This window comes from Aulonocara stuartgranti, assembly GCF_965226115.1.
Source record: "Aulonocara stuartgranti genome assembly, chromosome: 8".
In the NCBI taxonomy this organism is placed as follows: Eukaryota; Metazoa; Chordata; class Actinopteri; order Cichliformes; family Cichlidae; genus Aulonocara; species Aulonocara stuartgranti.
Window position 1 is genome coordinate 20451429 of NC_138959.1, and position 18752 is coordinate 20470180.

The 18752-nt window shown below is 41.1% G+C and overlaps 3 protein-coding genes across 5 annotated transcripts; 2 read left to right on the forward strand and 1 right to left on the reverse strand.

Annotated features, from left to right (window-relative positions):
* Window positions 1-30: 30 nt before the first annotated feature.
* Window positions 31-5541, forward strand: pms2 (PMS1 homolog 2, mismatch repair system component). Its single transcript, XM_082543466.1, has 15 exons — window positions 31-235; window positions 336-475; window positions 585-671; window positions 757-859; window positions 945-1128; window positions 1710-1877; window positions 2027-2124; window positions 2213-2312; window positions 2394-2478; window positions 2562-2714; window positions 3208-4078; window positions 4163-4330; window positions 4424-4524; window positions 4622-4791; window positions 5164-5541. The coding sequence occupies exons 1-15, from the start codon at window positions 222-224 to the stop codon at window positions 5305-5307; spliced, it is 2586 nt and encodes an 861-aa protein (XP_082399592.1). The 5' UTR covers window positions 31-221; the 3' UTR covers window positions 5308-5541.
* Window positions 5542-6027: 486 nt separating this feature from the next.
* On the forward strand, window positions 6028-11485 carry rsph10b (radial spoke head 10 homolog B). 2 transcript variants are annotated; one of them, XM_082543553.1, is made up of 17 exons: window positions 6028-6366; window positions 6461-6536; window positions 6704-6772; window positions 6994-7167; window positions 7242-7327; window positions 7404-7524; window positions 7624-7800; window positions 7926-8022; window positions 8117-8232; window positions 8304-8493; window positions 8583-8691; window positions 8862-8941; window positions 9270-9409; window positions 9955-10059; window positions 10155-10292; window positions 10716-10791; window positions 11252-11485. In XM_082543553.1, exons 1-17 carry the CDS (start codon window positions 6260-6262, stop codon window positions 11416-11418), a joined length of 2028 nt encoding a protein of 675 aa, XP_082399679.1. In that variant the 5' UTR covers window positions 6028-6259; the 3' UTR covers window positions 11419-11485. The 2 variants fall into 2 exon arrangements, with proteins under 2 accessions (XP_082399679.1, XP_082399680.1); XM_082543554.1 differs by lacking the exon at window positions 6994-7167.
* A 152-nt stretch (window positions 11486-11637) lies between these two features.
* On the reverse strand, window positions 11638-17687 carry dlgap5 (discs, large homolog-associated protein 5). Of its 2 annotated transcripts, XM_082543551.1 has the most exons (19): window positions 17552-17687; window positions 16412-16659; window positions 16147-16328; window positions 15898-15972; window positions 15744-15783; window positions 15568-15645; window positions 15357-15446; window positions 15162-15242; window positions 15004-15041; window positions 14660-14910; window positions 14249-14410; window positions 14069-14157; window positions 13761-13921; window positions 13570-13671; window positions 13149-13401; window positions 12484-13061; window positions 12192-12357; window positions 11988-12031; window positions 11638-11847 (listed from the first exon to the last, which is right to left on the reverse strand). In XM_082543551.1, the coding sequence occupies exons 2-19, from the start codon at window positions 16647-16649 to the stop codon at window positions 11737-11739; spliced, it is 2739 nt and encodes a 912-aa protein (XP_082399677.1). In that variant the 5' UTR covers window positions 16650-16659; window positions 17552-17687; the 3' UTR covers window positions 11638-11736. The 2 variants fall into 2 exon arrangements, with proteins under 2 accessions (XP_082399677.1, XP_082399678.1); XM_082543552.1 differs by lacking the exon at window positions 11988-12031 and having other exon boundaries at window positions 11649-11847.
* Between the last annotated feature and the right edge of the window lie 1065 nt (window positions 17688-18752).

The following is an 18752-nucleotide window of genomic DNA, read 5'->3' on the forward strand; positions in this document are numbered from 1 at the left end:
GGAAGCTGCGCTGTTCTGCGCACACGTGACGCTCGCGAGCAATCTGCGCAGTTCGCGCGGGACTTGCTTTAGGTTTGTGTTTACAGCATGGTGTCGGGTAGTGGATGTACTGGCAAGCAGTGCCAATGATACTATTTGACAGAAGGGACGGCAGGGACTAACTATTCGGTGTTTTACAGAAAAAACAAATTTAAACTCTCAAGTCACTCCACTCTTCGAAGATGTCTGATGCATGGTAAGCTAGCGAGAGCATTTGTTCATATGGATATATTTGTGTTTTTTAAACTTTTGTTACCTTGTACACTGGAATTCAACATTGCTTTTCTTTGTTGCAGCTCTGAACCTGCCGGGGCCATCAGAGCTATTGATAAGCACTCGGTGCATCAGATTTGCTCAGGACAGGTGGTGCTGACTTTGGCCACTGCTGTCAAAGAGCTGGTGGAGAATAGCATTGATGCAGGAGCCACCAACATTGGTAATTAAATATTTACCCAAAGTATTTTTCGATAGAGTCCCGTTTGCCTAATAATACTGTTTTGCATTGTTAGATATAGTTTAATGTATCACATGTTTGCATGCTGCAGATGTCAAGCTGAAGGAGAGTGGAGCTGAACAAGTGGAGGTGGCAGACAATGGCAAAGGTGTTGAGGAGGCCAACTTTGAAGGACTGAGTAAGTGTCACCTTTGTATCTGTGTAATTAGACAATATCTGCCTGTGCTTGTTTGTTAAGAAGAAATCATCTGTGTGTTCCACAGCACTGAAGCATCACACATCAAAGCTGAGGGATTTCTCTGACCTCATCCACGTGGAAACATTTGGCTTCAGAGGTGAAGCCCTGAGCTCTTTATGTGCTCTGAGGTAAAGTATTTCACGTTCTGCGGTAATTTTAGATATAAAACTAAATTATTTGCCAGCTAAAATTTGCTCTTGCTCCTTATTGTAGTGACTTAAGTGTCATTACCTGCCACGAGTCCAGCCAGGTGGGCACAAAGTTGGTTTTTGACCACAAAGGCCACCTAGTGCAGAGGACCCCTCATCCTCGGCAACAGGGCACCACGGTCAGCCTGCAGCAGCTCTTTTCCACCCTGCCTGTTCGACACAAGGAGTTTCAACGCAATATTAAGAAGGTTGGGCATTCAGTCGTCTCTTTCATTGTCTTTCTTCACATACTGAGTTTTCCAAAAGTGGGCTTCAGGTGCCCCCTCTGTGAATCGCCACCTTATCGCGGTGGAGGGGTTTGTGCGTTCCGGTGATCCCAGGAGTTATGTTGTCAGGGGCAGTTTGTCCCTGGTAGGGTCTCCCAAGGCAAATTGGTCCTGGGTGAGGAGCCAGACAAAGAGCGATTCTAACAAGTCCAAAAAAAATCAAGGGTTAAAAACTCAGGGTTACCAGGGTTCCACCCGTGAGCCAGTCCCAGTGCGGTGAGCGGTGATCAGGGACAAGGTCCTGGTGTGTTGATCCGTGGCTTTCAAAACTAGCTTGTGGTACGTGGTAGGTCACATCTCTGAGATGGGCTGGTTCGCCTCAACATACAACTCGGGCTCCAGAGCCAGTTTCCTGGGCTTTGTTCTACTCTGGAGTTGTCCTAGATGAGAGGCGGCGGCAAGAGTGGGTATTTTCTATGCCAAGTTTAACTTTAAAGTAACAAATTAGATCAACAATGTCAACAGACCTTAATAACGGCTATTATCTTGTTCTGTGTTTTTAGGAGTATGCCAAAATGATACATGTGCTGCAGTCCTACTGTATCATTTCTACAGGAGTGCGCATTACCTGCTCCAACCAAAATGGGCAGGGAAAGCGCAGCACAGTCCTCAGCACTACTGGCAGCCAAAGTATGAGAGACAACATTGGAGCCATATTTGGACCAAAGCAGGTTAATATGCTGTTGCTAATAACAACAAAGCCACTGGCCTGATACTTCATAAAAGAGGCTTGTCAAAAAGCGGTTCATGTGCTTGCTAAATGTTTTATTTCATATTAATTTTTTTTTCTGTGATTATGTGCTGGCTGTACATCTTGCAGCTGCAGAGTCTTCTACCTTTCCAGCAAGTTTCTCCCACTGAAAATGTTATTGAAGAATATGGACTCAAGGGTGCAGATCTACCCAAACAGCTTTTCTCGTGAGTGTTTTATAGGAAGACCTTTTTGCACAATTCTTGTTATTATTTTCTTTTTTGTAATTATTATTATTTTGTTTGCTTTTGACAGGATCACAGGTTTTGTGTCTCAAGGTGACCACGGTGTTGGGAGAAGCACCACAGACAGGCAGTTCTTTTTCATTAACAGTCGGCCTTGTGACCCCCTGAAGGTAATTCCTGCTGAGTGGCTTTATGAGGAGGTGTCAGAATTCATCATTCCTGCCTGAACTCTGGTTATTCCCACCCTGCAGGTGACCAAACTCGTAAACGAAGTGTATCACATGTACAACAGACATCAGTATCCATTTGTTGCCTTGAACGTAGCTGTTGCTTCAGGTGAGAAAATGGGGATTAATCAAGCTGATGTAATTTATGGAACCCGTTTGATTTCCCTGAGTGCATGTGCGTTGTGTTTTCAGAGTGTGTGGATGTGAATGTAACCCCGGACAAGCGACAGATTTTCCTTCAGGAGGAGAAACTCCTGTTGGCTATTCTGAAGACCTCTCTCATCGCCATATATGAGGGTGGAGTCAATAAGATCAGCCTGAACTATACACCTGCACCCAGCACCAGTAAGAATACACCTTTACATGTAGACCCTCATATCTTTACATTAATAATACGGTAAAATAGCAACACTGAGAGGTTTTTAGGAATATTTGTCCTTGCGCTCACTGGTTAGTAATGTAAGGGAAGGAGGAAATAACGCCATGGTTATGAGTTAATTAAGTGTGGGAGCATGAGAGCTACATAGTATTTATCTTCTAATAATGCATGGCCACGTGTAGAATCTTTTTACAAAATCTGTTTACTTTATGGGAGAAGTCCATAAAGTATTACAAAGTATTATCAAATGAAGCATGGATTCATATATTATTTTCAGAAATGTCCTACCAAGACAATAATGTACAGTTACTTCATGGGATATCATAGGCATATGGACCCTGCCAGGTTTAATCAAATCAGCACATTTTGTGTTCAGTATTTAATTATCCCTTTTCCAATGAATGGTATTTTTATTAGCTGTTCTTAAAAGTTTCATTTTGTTTCTGTGCTTCTTCATAGATGCAACATCAACATCTGAACCTTGCCGAACTGTCTTGTCTAACGAGAACAAGGCAGAACGTGAGGAGGACACCGAATCTGTTATTCTGAGCCCAAAGTCATCCCTGAATCTGGCCGGCCTAAAAGCTGCTTTTTCAAGTCATTACAGTTCCAGTTCTGGGAAGTCGAGTAAGGAAAAAGCTTCCGGCAGTGGCACAACACAGAAAACACTGCAGTCTTTTTTTAAGGATCCTGTAAAAACTTCCTGCAACTCAAGTTTAAAATCTCCATTAAAATACACAAGACAGCTGGATAAATGCTCGTCGGCAGGGAAGTCGGTGCTAGATGGGTTTAGGTACCGAGTGATGTCCTGCGAGGACACTGATTCTCAAAAAGACAGTGCTGGGTCCAGTTGTAACACAGCTGAAGCAAAACCCGATATTCAGTGTTCTGACCTGGAGTCCAGTCCTCCAAAAGTGGACAGAACGAGTGTTAATAATGAAACTTTTAAAGAGACATCAGGCAACATTCACACTGTTCCCGAAGATCCAGAGTTAGAGACTGAAGCATGCACTCCTTATGAGGACTCTGCTGTCAGTCCAGAGGCCAAGAGGGCCAGGAAAGACGATCCACATTTCCCTTCAGAAGAAGAATCCAGCACTTTTTCAAACGCTGGTGAGAAACCTCCCTTGACAGTGGATGCTCCAGTCTCCCTGCAGAGGAGGACTGTGCATCTTCAGTTCTCTTTAGCAGAGCTTGCAAAGAAGATGAGGAGGTTACATGACCAGCAGAAACAAAGGGCCGGGGAAGAGCTGCTGTACAGACGCTTCAGAGCCAAGATCAATCCAGGAGAAAACCAGAGTGCAGAAGAAGAGCTCAAGAAGGAGATCAGGTAGATTTTAGAGGTATGGACTTAACTGTCGGTGTGCAATTTTCAAACAAATAATTAAAAGAAAAATGTTTTTAATCCCTTCAGTAAAGAAATGTTTAAAGAAATGGAGATCATCGGTCAGTTTAACCTGGGCTTCATTATCACAAAACTCAAGTCGGACCTTTTCATGATTGATCAGCATGCCACAGATGAGAAGTACAACTTTGAGATGCTACAGCAGCACACCGTACTCCAAGGGCAGAAGCTCATTGTGTAAGAGTGTAAATCACTGAGTAAAACCGTGTTTGGAATGTTTCCAATGGCAATCCGAGTATGTTTTTATTTATTTTCTTTTTCCGTTTGCAGCCCACAAAAACTTCACCTCACTGCAGTCAGTGAGAACGTACTCATAGAGAACATCGAGATTTTCAAGGGCAATGGCTTTGAATTTCTGATTGATGAGGACGGTAATACAATTTGCACCAGGGATTAAAAGTGATCTGATTATTTTGACAGTTACAAATATGAAGCTTATATTTGTTGTTTATTTTTTGGGGACTGCAGCTCAGGTGATGGAGAGAGTGAAGTTGGTCTCACTGCCCACCAGTAAAAACTGGACATTCGGTCCATCAGACATCGAAGAACTGATCTTCATGCTGAGCGACAGTCCAGGGGTTATGTGTCGACCATCCAGAGTCAGGCAGATGTTCGCCTCCAGAGCTTGTCGGAAATCTGTGAGTTTATATCACTGTGACGTTGTTTTTAAGTGCTCACTCAAGTTTTGACTGGATAGTCATAGACTGCAGCATTGACTGTATATAAAGGATGGACGTGGCCACTTATTGGTTTCTAAAGTCCACTTTTGAAGTCTCGATTTCTAGATTGTTTTGCCCATCGTGATATTACGTTTTTTTGGACTCAGAAATGATATTCATCTTTGAGGAAGCTTGATTTGGAAAGCTACATACATAAACTATATGGTATGATACACCCTGTTAGTAATGCTAGTAATTTGTAGTTATCTAAGATCTTTTAAAAATGTCATTATAGGGAAATTGCATAACATTATTTTAAAAATGCTTTTTGATACATTTTCTGCTCATCAGGTGATGATCGGCACTGCTCTGAGTGTTAATGAGATGAAGAAGCTCGTGGTTCACATGGGGGAGCTCGAGCATCCATGGAACTGTCCTCACGGCAGGCCAACCATGAGGCACCTCGCTAACCTGGACGTCATCTCACAATACTGAGTCTGCAAAGGAAGGAACTGTTGGAGTAACTGATTTAAGATAACTCAAATGTGTCCTCACTCCAGATTACTTCTGTCAAACCACTCTTATGGTATATTGTAGAGTTAAATGGTTTGTTATTGATTTAATGTCATGTTTAGTTGTGTTTAGATTTTAAAAATGTATATTACATATTATATTTTTTTATTTTAATATACACTACACAGAACAATAAAAAAAGATACTGGAAAAATATATGTATTCTGTCTCTGTTACTTTAAATCATTTATTTACAGGTTTGCATTGTGTTGTGTTGACTGAATGGGTCTGCTACTGGAGTGAGGTCAACCTAGATTCACACCTGAGTGGTAAAATTACTGAAGGCAAATGCAGAAAAGCAAACGATCTGTAAATATCGTCACTTTAGGACCACAAGATTTGGGATCGTTTTATCAGCCACTGGATTTGTAAACGTTATACACATCAGACTATCTAAATTTCCAGTAGCAAATGCCGATTTAAGATTAGCAGAAGTAATTTAACAATGGAAATAATGTATTTTCCATTACTTTGAAATCCATAATGAGTGTTTAATGACGCTTGAAAGTGTCCGACTGCTGTATCTGGAAAATATGTTTTATTATTTACTTATTTGCGCTCACAAAATGCCTTTTATTAAGGTTATCGTAAATACTAGATCAGTTGCGCATTCAAAGCCCACCAGGTCAGGGTGTGACCAAGGATTAGCCTAGCAAACTCAAATGAAGGCTTTCTTTCAGGCTTCCGTAGTTGTAAGCGTCCGTTGCCATGGTTAAGTTCCTATTCCCAGCTTGTGCAGTACTTGAGACAAGATGAGAAATAGAAAAGAGGCTAAGGAAAATGTTTGATTGGGAAAAATAATAATAAAAAGGGAAAACAATAACAGTTGGGTATGACATCCAAAACGGAGGAGGGTAGACGATCTTAAAAGTCGATGACGATGAGCCAAATCAAGCTCCAGAATCATCCTGACAGTGACGAGCAGCCCGAGGACGAAGGCAACTATGAACTTCCCCCACTTGTTATCTTAACTGAACAGAGGTACATTGTTATTCACGACGTTAGTTATGTGAATAATTGTTTTTAGAGAACGTATAAGTTACTCAGGGTGTGAGGTTTGGTGTCTTTCTGACAGATATGAAGGGGAAACCTGTGAAGGGCAGTTTCATGGACAAGGTGTAGCTTATTTTGAAGGAGGCCATGTGTACAAGGTACAGCTTTACAAATGAATTTCAAATACAAATAATGACCGAATTTCATAAATCAATTAAGGATTTATTATATTATAATATATTTTGAAATGTGTTTATATCCTTCCAAAAAAAAAATGCATCAAACAAATAACAAAAATGTATGTTTGAATTGTATTTTTGTGAAGGGCATGTTTTCCAAAGGACTTATGGATGGATTCGGCACATTCACACGGGCAGCTGGACTAAAATATGAGGTAGCATACAGAAATTATGCATTAAAAACTAACTGTACAGTATCCTTTCTTAAGCAGGGTTTTTGAAAAGTCAATGTATATGTAACATTTCTAAAAACAGCCATCCTTTATATACACACTCATAAAAATACAGGTCAGTAAGGTGTAATGAAACATAATGTGGAGGCAAAGTCTTTGATAAAGGAATGCAGGCAAAATACTGAATTGAATTTATCTAATAGGGAGAGTTTGTACACAATATTCCCATGGGCCAGGGCACTTATACATGGGCAGATGGCAGCACCTATAAGGGGGAGGTTTACAACGGTATACCACATGGGACAGGAACCTACAAATGTACCCAAAACAGCTTGTTTTACAGCGGGCAGTGGCATCAGGGCAAGAGACATGGAAAGGTATGATTTACCATTGATTTTGTCATTTTTTAGGAATTTGGTTGTCTCTTTTTAATTGGTCTCGTTTGTGCTAGGGTACGGCGTATTATAACGAGGAAAAAAACTCTTGGTACAAAGGAGATTGGGTGAGGAACAACAGAGAAGGATGTGGACTGAGATGGTATGCATCAGGTGAATATATCTCCTCATCTGGTGTTGTATTTGAATTACCCTGCAATAACATCTGTTCCTGATAGCTACCCTTCTGGGAACACTTACTCTGGTGAGTGGAAGACCAACCAGAGGCATGGAAAGGGCACGATGCGGTGGCTGAATCTGGGACAGAAGTATGTTGGGGCATGGCAGGATGGAGTGCAGGTATGAAAGAAAACCCTAGTTTAATTATATATGAAGTTATAAAGCTTAAAAAAAATTAATTCTTGAATCAGATTTATGTTTTGGTTGCTCCTGCGGCAGCATGGCCAAGGCACACATGTCTGGAATTTAAGACGAAAAGATGGATCTCAGTATTCCCAGAGCAATCGATACACAGGGGAATTTGCTCAGGGTCAGAGGCATGGATGGGGAACCTTTTACTACGCTGGTGGTGCGATCTATGAAGGAGAATGGAAGAACAATAAAAAGCACGGGCAGGTGTGTTTCACTGTCAGCTGGAAAAAGTTTAGAGAAATCCACAGTATGCTTTCTTATTGATGTATTAAAAGTGCAGAATGAATCAACTCTGATTGTAAAATTCAGAAAAATGTCACCTTTGTTAGGGAAAATTCACACTGAGTGACGGGCGTGCATTCGAGGGACACTTTGTGGATGACCAAATTATCACACCCAACCTGAGAGCACATAGTGCTCCTCTCGGTAAGGAGCAACAGTATTCAAGAGTATGTTCAAAATAGTAAAGGAGGAAATAAGCAATCCTGCAGTCTTGAAATCCTTCTGAAATTTGTCATAGGTGCGTTCCCACTGTCACATAGTAACTCATCTTTACTGGGACCAGACATGGCTCTGAACATTGACTGTCTCCTGGACATGATCCCGGAAAGAAAACGTGACACAGAGCGCAAACAGGTCAGTCCTCAGCCCAGCGTCCTCATTTATAGCCGTGTTCCCACCCTGAAACCGTGTATCATGTGTAACAGGTGGAGTTTGTGGTGCTGAGGCAAGAAAGAGAGCTGAGGTCAATTTGTAGTTTCTACAGCAGGCTTGGTTATGCCCACTCCCCGGTGAACACCCTCCTGCTGTCCCGTCTTCAGTTCTGGCGCCTGCTCAAAGACTGTAACATTCATCATCACGGCATAACTCTGACACAGATAGACCGTCTTATCAGAGGTGAAAGGGACTGCTCCACAGCAGACACTGAATGATCCTCTGAGAGTATTTATAGGTTATTTTAACCGCTTTCACTCTGTGTGTTTCAGAGGATGTTGATCCAGCAGAGATACACTCGCCTTTCACGCCTGTGCTGCTTCGCAAGCTCATCAGCTATCTTGTCATTGTGGCCCACCACATCCACAGTAAAGACATGGTGTAAGGGAACCTGTTCCTATCTTTATCAGAAGATATCACAATGAAACTGCCTGGGGTGTCCCTTAATAAACTTAATAAAATCAGTTTGTTTATACTCAAGAAAACTTTGTTTAATCGGGATTAATCATGATCAGTTATCTGTAATAATTCATTTTTTTCTCTATTTACAGGTCACCAAAGCACCTTCTGGCTGCCTGTTTTTCCAAACTGATGACAGATGACATCCTTCCAAATGCTAAGAATGTAAAAGGTGCTTACACATGCTACAGACCCAATTGTATGTGATTCATTTAAATTGTATTTCACTAGCTGGTGAACTTCAGAGACAATCCGTTCATCAGCGGTACTGCTAGGTAACAGCAAACGACACTGTAATCAGAACTAAAAGAGCAAATCGGTGAAAGAAAAGTTCAGTTACTACTAATGTTTTGGTTTAGTAGTTTGTTGGTTCCTCAATTGGGTTTCTTCACAGGTTTTGATACTCCTGTAGAATCCTGATGTTGTAGTGTTTAACACTCTTGCTTAACTCTATAGTATGTAGTACTAACTGTTCATTAACAATAGTTGCGTCTGTCCAGGCTTTCTGTTTAGGCAGCCAGACGTTGGAGTGGTGGCTATGAACTATATGAAGAGGTGCTGGGAAGTCTTTCAGCTTTTCTGCACAGCCACCAGGGATGAACAGACCATGACCTGCCATCACCTGCTGTGGATGTTCAAGGTGCAACAAACTGTAACACTTTTCTTTGCTTGTATAAATAGTACATTACATTTTTGCTGCCTGTTTCATCAGTGCAAACTAAAAGCTTCTCAGTATTAAATGATTACTGCTGCTCTATTCCCTCTTTCCCTTCACTCCCAGCTGGTCACGGCAGGTGGCTCTTCCTCCTGGTTCTGTTGGAGGTTTCTTCCTTCCTGTTAAATGGGAATTTTTCCTTCCCACTATAACCAAGTGCTTGTTGTTAGAAGTTATCTGATTGTTTGGGTTAACCCTGTATTATTGCATCGTCTTTCCCTTATATTATAAAGCACACAGAAACAACTGTTGTTGTAATTTGGCACTATATAAATAAAACTGAATGAAAGTTTTATGTCCCAGATTTGACATTAATACAATACTTTAAAAAAATTAAAGTGGATTTATGGTCAAACAAATCTGATTTAAATGTCTTTATCAACAACAACAGCAGATAGGATGAATGACATGCCTATTTATCACAAAAACAATTAATCAAAGTTAAAACCTCATGTTGTAACCACTTGCAGGATTTCCATTTGTTGGACCATAAGCTGACCACAAGGAGGTTATTGGAGATCATCAATACAGAAAGCCACAACCCCGACAACCTTTCTGCTAGTGTTGATCTGGAGGTCTGTTTACATCAGTAAACTCATTCAGCTGTTTTTTGGTACAATATTACTCTTTTTGAATCATGAGAGCTGTTGTTCTGTTCTTTCCATTGCAGATTACGTTCCTTGAGTTTTTTGAGGTGCTTCTGGGCTGCGCAGAAGTTACATGTGAGCAGGTTTCTGAAACACTGAAGGAGGACCATCGGGTTTTTGGGTCCAACACTGAAACCAGGAAGGATTCGCCTGAGGTGGAGGTCAGTGAAGAGATGATACAGACAAAAAACAGCCCCTTCCAGTTGGTCAGATCCTGTCTCAACGCTTTCATAATCTCTGTATCTGCTAACCTTGTAATGTCATGTCACATGTAAAATATGTAGTTGTTCAAACATATTAAGGACCAAACATATTTTTGCAAGCTGTGACATAATTATATATTTCAAAATTAACAAGCTCCTGTATTTTTTCCCCTATTCATTTACTTTCAGTGTTACTCATTTTTCCTTCTGGCAGTTTTACTAGCCGATACAGGCCAGTATTGGTTGACAAAACAACCAACACTATATGCACAAAAAGATGACTGGGGCTGCATCTGTGAAGGGTGATTCTGGAATATGCCACAAAACTGGCAGTAACTTTGCTAAAATATTTAATAAGATAAAATCCCATCTTTATTGCAGACTGGGATTTCCAGTGCTCAGGATGGAAGTCAGTGGGATGTCAAGACGGAAGCCAACGAGATACCCGAGCCTGCAGGTTTGGTTTATAGTTTCAGTGTATGCATGCCTGTGTGTGTATATATATATAGGACTTCAGGCCTTCTAGAAGCAGGTCTTATCTTGCCTGGGCAGGGTTTTTTTTGAAGAACTTAAACCAATAACCTTTCATTTCAGTGGTGACTGGGATGTAAACCGAGTCCATAACTTCGCCTTGAAAATGCTTAAATGTTTTGCAGACTGACCACCTAAGAAGGCTTAAATTCTTTTCCCTTGATGTTATCCTACTGTCATCATTACAGATTCAAAATTTCATAGACCCAAAGTTTTACATAAGAATGGTTCAGAAAATGAAGGGACATTTATTGTATTCAATGTAAGCTAGACATGCACAGTAAATACACACTTCACAAATCACATATTTAAAACTGGTTTGTACTTTCAAATTCTCAGAATGATTGTGTCAGAACTAAAATGCCTAACATGTTTATTTCCTTTAGAGTACACAGACGATCCTGAAGGTGAAATCATGTGCAGACCAGCAGAAAACAACACTAAAGACTGCAAATTGGAACTTAAGATGAAGACTGTCGATGAATTCTTCAACCACTTTTTCTTCCCAGCCTCTGACTATTACCAGCTGGTCACAAGAAACATAATGGAATAAAAGCACCACCCAGAATCTCAGGTTGCTCTAGATAAGATGAAACAAAAGCCAAATAATGCTGTCAGAACAACATGCAGCTATCATGTCCTTAGTTTTGTTGGTTCAGTTTAGAGCATTATGAAGTGAAAATATTAATACAATGACCTCACACACTTTATTGGTTGTAACCAAAACTTTAATTAGAACTTTGCGTGAGAAAACTTTTCTACTCATCTAAGAACGTCAAAAATCTTTTTTTTTTTTTTAATATTAAAAAGTGTAAAAAGTTGCTAAAACAAGTCAAAAATAAACACTTCTTTACTTTCTTCAGTCTCTTTACTAAATATTAGGAGGGGTGAAGACCATGAGGTCACTCGGACAGACTGACTGGCGTATCTTGTCCTTCAGGTCTGGGGTGAAGAGAAGCAAGGCAGACTCTGCTGTCTGTACCTAAAGAATAAAAGGGGAAAAAAAAAAATCCAAAGAGAAAAATCACAAAGACAATTTTGGACAAAACATTAGGATCGATCTATCTACTTAACCACTCCATAAAACCCTAGTGTTTAGAAGAAAAGTGGAAAAACTTTGACCTGTCGTGAGTGACGAGTTAACACCGAAGACACCACTGGCAGTGCTGTCGTGACAGAAGTGAGCAAAAGAATGAATAAAATGGTGAAAATGTGTAGTTTTTAAAAATGTGGTGACAAACCCCCCCCCCAAAAAAACAACAACACTTCAACATAAAAATCTCTTTCATTAGTTAGTGTTGCCAAGTTATAAAACATTAGTCTTACCAGACTCTTTCTCAGTAAGAAAGTTCGTAGCTTGTCCTCTAGGACTCTCCATCGCTACATCCACTGCCATGGGTGACAGTGTCTCTGTCGCAACTGTGTCCCTTGGTGACAGGCTGCATCTGTCTGAGGGCTGGAGGTATCTCTCAAAATCCAGTCCAGAAATTTCCTAAAATTACGAGAGAATAATATATTCATTACATGGCTAGAAAACACCCCCACCCCCCCAAAAAAAAAAAAAAAAAAAAATTTGTTCTGAAGCACAAAACAGAATTGAGAGGGAAATTTATTTTACCTCAACGACTGTGCTGTCTGGTGTGTGACACAGAGCCTCCACTAGGCCCTGCACAGCAGATGAAGAGACCGAAGGTTGGCTAGGAGTTGCACAGGGCGACAGTGTAAAGCTCGGGGCTGATGAGGGCTCAGGAGCTGGGGGCACGGCAGGTTGTTTGCACGGAGAGCCTGGAACTGCTGGACTGGCAGGGTTATCAACAGTTACATCCTCGGCTGGCTCGAGGATTGCTGGAAGGAGTTGTGGAACAGAGGGAATGTCTGTGAAGACTTTTTCTGACACTTGTGCAGGGCATCCGTCAGGTTGGGTGTCATCTGAAATCACTTCCTTGACAGGTGAGAAATCCATTGAGATGTTCACGATGTCCCTTCTGCTCTGGGTCGCCTGAGGAGTGCCGCACTGAGACTTTGGTTCTGGGGTTTGTCTGAGAGTGAGGCGGAGGTGTGCGGGTGCGTGAACATGTTGAACAGGTGTCTGAGCCAACGCAAGGGAGCGCCGGGTGACCCTTCTAGGTGAGAGATATGTGGAGCAGGGAGAGACCCCAGGCAGCACAGCAGCATTTAAATGGCTGGATCTCCTAACTGAACAAAGAAAAAACCCAACATGTGCAATATGATTAGACCAAATCCAGAGTCATCCAAAGTCCAAACTTTTGGCATGCAAGTCACCTGATTGTTTAGCTGGGCTCTCCACCTGGAAGAAGCCTCCATCAAAGACCACTGTGTCCTGCCTTTGAGCCCCTGCTTGTGGGTGTGGATTCTGAGAGCTCAAGACGAGACAGTCTTCAGTGTTAGCAGCACCGGCTGCCTTCTCTGCCTCAGCTGCCTGCTTTTTGGCTTTCATGGCTGCTTTTGCGGCAGCCAGACGAGCCTTAGCTGCTGCATTAGTTCCTGCAGGCTTGGCAGATGCTGCTAGCTGTTTCTGTGAAAAAGACGGGACAAGCTGTTTTCTTAAACACGGAGGCCTTCATATGCAAATGACTACAGAAACAGCAACCATAAAACTCAATTAGTTTTATGATGGCACAGCTGTGTGTTGACAAAAGTAAAGCAGTGTTATTGAACCAAAGCTTAAATTAGGAATCTTTACCTTAACTACTTTCTTCTGTCGTGGTGGAGGCTTGTGCTCCTCCACCCAGCCTCGCTCCTCCGCTTCTTTCAGAGCGTCAAACTTCTTGTTGACATCCTCGACCTGGAATGCGGAAAGAGTGCAAAACAGATGTTAGGTCACTTCTCCTTGTTTGCGTGTTAATGTGTGTGTTGCACCTCTCGAGGCATCACCTGGTAATAAACCATGTCCCAGAACCCCTGCAGGTCAGTGCAGGTGGTGATCTTCTCCCCTCGGCCTAGCTCACAGTCGTCCACCAGACCGCTGAATTGGTTGAAGCGTTCTTTCATCAACAGCCGTGCTTGGCCAACAGCTGTGCGCATGCGATCTCTCACTGAACACGATGAGAAAGAAGATAACAAAATTACTATTAGTCAGAGAAATCCACCATTTTCCTCATATGAAAAACAACCACTATCTACAGAACCAAAATTAAATATTCAAGGTTTTAATAATCAATTGGTGTAGAAGATAAACTCACTTTCTTCTGGGATGGACTCATCCTCCACTTTAGACTCCCAGTGGAGAGACAAGCTCATCAGTCTCTCTGTCTCATTGGCCATTTCTGATCTGAAGCATTTAAAAGAAAATGTTTTTAAAAGAAAAAGAAAAAAAAAAAAAAGGCGTTCTTTTTTGAAAGACTAAACAATATGAAAAGTACCTGAAATATGGTACGTCGTGCTTGGTTTCCACTGATCCACCTGGACTTGGAGGGGCAACCGTGGGAGAGGTATGAGGAGGAGAGCGCAGAGGAGATTTAGGTGGACACGATTCGCTCTGCTCATCACTGAATACGGGGGCTGGTGGAAGGTTGAAGCTGGAGCTGGATGGAAAGAACAGCACTGCTTTTAGATTGACTGAAATTCTAAAGCCTACATATTTTCTTTAAAAAGGGCCCAAAAGAAAAAAGAAAAGATACTACTGCCTGACTCGTCACAGTAATGCTGAGTAACAACAGCAGTAAACACATCTATTAATTGGTGTTTTGCAATACTGTGGCCAACATCAGTGTTTCAGTACATATTTAGCAAAAGGAAAATTTGAGCAGATGAAACGGAAAAAAGAAGCAGACCTTGGTGTAAGGAAGGAGTCTGCTGAACGAGGTGTGAGAGGCTCAAACTTGAAGGATGACAAGCCAGTCGGAGCCTGGAAGAGAAAACCTTCTGGAGCAAATGAGGATGTCGATGGGACGAGATCAGCAGAAACAGGCTTGGCTGGAGATTGATCCACCACCATGTCTTCTTCCTCAGCACATGGTGTCGGGCTGGGAGGACTAGGTCTTTTCTCAATGTCCTGCATCTCAGGCACTGTCAGCTCAGGTTCCTGCACACGACAGGAGCAGCAAAGCAATTAAACTCCAAGTTACTTAAAAGTTTCACAAGTTTAGTTTGTCGTGTGTTTCACTGAACTGCTCACCTCTGAGACAGCATGATGGATAGTGTCATTGCCTGCTTCTGTGTTTCATAAAGAAGGACAACAAAAATGGTGAGAGAAATTCCAACAACTGTTCACAATGTAAAGTGAGGCAGACACATTTGGAACAAATTTTGTTTTGGTTTTATGGTTCATGATACCTTTACAGTTCCTTTGTGCACCAGACAGGGGAGCCACAGGATTAAGATTTGCCCGGCTCCTTGTGGTTCTTGCATCGGACACTGGTGAGAGACATTAAACACAAACAAATATCCATTTGTTTTAATCCCTCAACGCCATTTCTTAACTTCCCTTCCCAGTTTCGATATGAAATGAGCTTCCAAACCAGACAATACCTGCAGTCTTGTCCTTAGGTTTGCCTTTTACCACAGGAACTGGAGGTCTGTTGGCAGATCTGGTTGACAAAGCTCGTACGGCAGGTGCTTCTATGGTAGAATGGGATAATACAGACACAAATTAAGAGCTAAACACAGGATTGCAGTACTGCAAAACAAACAAAGCTCAATGGCTGGTTTCAAGGGCAGTTTTTTTTTAAATTATTTGTACCTTTGGTCTTGGTCGTAGTTGATGCAGGCTTGGCAGAAGCTAGCCGGGTCCTTGTTGATCTTTCCACAGCAGGTTGTCCTACAGAAAGAGAAGAAGGTCATTACTAAAACTGCTTCTAATCAAAAGCTGCATTTAAAAAAATAAAAATTCAGTTAAGGGGCATTCAGTTAATTTACCCTTCTTCAGTCCAGTATTTGGATCTTGTATCTTCAGAGGCTGCAGAAATTGAGGCAATAGAAAAACAAATGAACAAAGTATTAGTTTTTTGTTTTAAATAGTTAAATACGAAACTTGTGAAAACAATGGTGCATGCGTGGAAGAAAACAGTACCTTCTCCCCTTGCTGCTGCTGTTTCATTGAACGAGTGACTCTAATACTTTGGGATGGAGCCGTGTTCGCCTTTTTCTGAAAACATAACCAAAAATAAATAAATAAATTCCACTGAGACCAAAAAGAATATCCTCTGATATCATGTGGTCATCACAGTTATGAAAGAACCAACAAAAAGATAGGGATGTGATTCACAGACTTGTTTTATAATAAGTTACCTAAAGTGTTTTTTGATAAGTCCCCTCTTACCTCTTGGATTTTTGCTGAGGCATCTGGGACAGCAGGTAGTGAGGTAATGGTTCCCGTTGGATGATACAGACCAATCTTAAACACCCCTTTACGTTCCCTTTCCCTCTTCTCTTTCTCCTTCTCAAGAGCCTTCCGCTCCTTCCAGCGCTCGAGCTGTTTCAGCCTATCTTCCACTGCTTTTGCTGTGGAGTAACAAGCATGGGAAAGGGCACAAATCAGCTAGAGCTAGAGCAGTCCATTTTTTTTAAAAACTGTGAAGCCATACCTTTAGCAGGTTTTTCATTGTTTTTCGTCTTCTCTTGTATGGTTGACATATTGGCCACTGCAATAGAGGCATTCAGGGAGGACATTTCCAGCTCTGGGAGTTTATCCAGCTGCCTCCGGGTGTTCACAGTACGTTCTCGATTCTCCTTCTGGGAATGAGACCTTCTCCGAGACATTTTTACCCTAAGCATCGACACACTGGTGTCCCGCTGCCGCAGGTGAGCAAATCGTGACTCCATAATCAGGTATCTGGATTTTTCAAGAAGGGAAACATAATGTTTTGAAAGGTACTGCAGATTGCATGCAATAGATATTACAGACATTAGGAGACATTTGTCATATTAGATAAAAACGAGAGGGATCAAAAACTGAATGGCAAAATTTTTTCGTTTTTTGTGTTGTAATCAGCTATAAGAATAGAAATTAGGCAGTTTTTAAACGTATTAGTGTCATTATTCATGTGGTGGCAATTTTAAAACCACACAAAAATAATTCCCAAAACATGGACAATGTACTGAGCAAGAGCTGTCAGGGGAAAAAAAAACAAAAACAAAAAAACACTTCTTAGTATGTGGTATAGGCTAGGCACTATAAATGGTAACACGGCAAAAACGGCTTCATTTTGGCCTGTTTAGCTACAAGCTTGCAGACGCAACAACCAACTGATCAAAAATATTGACGCTGTGTTTTTTCCCCTCCCGCTTTTCTTATTCTCCGGAAATTCAAACAATTGCGTTAAAACAACGACAGGAATGGCGTCGCGATGGCTTAATTTTTTCCTTGGTGGTTTCTCTGCAAACAAATGTCAACGTCAGTGTTACTGGATTAAAGTATGATTTGAAGGAGACGTGAACCTTACACCAACTACATACCTGAGTAAAAGCAAAATATAATAAGGCAAAAATTGGAGAAAATAAACGTGAGCCAGCACAGTGTTTTGTTCTACTGCTACTAAAAAGTGTAGTGAGTAGAAATAGATACTTTTAAAGGCGAACCAGGAACACGAGCTAATTATTCAACCAATGCTAGTTTTGTAACCCACTCCACCGCGACTGTTGACAGAAGGACTCGCGCAGAGTTCAACGTTCCGTTAACAAATATATCTAAGTGAACAACTTTTATGATTAAAAACCCAACTTACCTTTTTTCTTTTTCCAAAGAGGTACAATATTTTTCTTTTCTTTTTTGTCTACTTACTAAAACCTGACAGCGCAACGTACACGCTCAGTGCAGAAACATAACAATCATGGCGGGTGAGTTTTTAAAATTTGTCCAAGTTTACGCTGATTGGCTGCAAGTCGTACGTGAGCCCTGATTGGTTAGTTTCTTTTCTTCTTCTTCTGATTATTTTGTTGCTGTTGTAACAACTTTCCATTGTGTGCTGAAATTAGTCCAGAAAAGTGGAGAAAAAAATTGTATAAAAACGTTTGCTTGGAACAAATTCTTTTTTTTTTTTTTTTTTTAAAGGTCAAACCCTGTATAATTACACAATATGCATGTGTCTGATAAAATCAGGCATTTACAGTAGGAAGGGTAACAATTAGTATTAATATTAAGTTGTTTAGCTGATATAGTTGAACACGGGAATTATTTATAATCAGCAATCAGCTATGTGGGTTAAATCCATGTGGAATGAAATGAACTGTAAATCATTATTTGTTACTTTGCAAAGCAACCTAAAATAAAAATACACATGCATCCACAGAAAACTAATGAAATGATTGTACAATGTGATGCAAATAAAAGTGTTCATCATAAATAAGTTTAATACATTTCTCAATTAGACAGAAGATTTAAAAAGTGATATTTTGAAGCCAAATAAATTATAATATCTCTGTTTTTTTCCCCTCCTCTTCCCCCTGCAGGTGATTTTTATCCTTCAAGCTTGGGACCTGGGAGCTTCAGGGTCCTGCGCAGTAGCTGTTTCTAGGACTGCACTCTTCTGGACAGAGATCTTGATGTTGTTCCTAGGATCTGCTGGAGCCAGTTGCCTAGCTTGGGGGCAGGGGGCCACTGCACCAAGTGCTATACACACTCCATTTACTCCTTTGTGTACCTTATGCAGACTTCAGTGTCCACATCACTCTTGTGTAACTTGCCTGTTAGACCAGAATTGACTCTGAGACCAGCGACAAAGTCATAACTCAAACAAGGAGAGCATAAACAGGTGAGAAAATTTCCAACAGCATATATAAATGTACACACCTTTTTTTCTCTCCACATGAAACTCTGTGTAGTGTAGTTCAACAACCAAATGAAGTAACATCAACACAAATACATTTTTGAGTCATGATCATTTTTGTTTTATGGTGGATTTAAGTCCTAAAATAGTAACAACACTT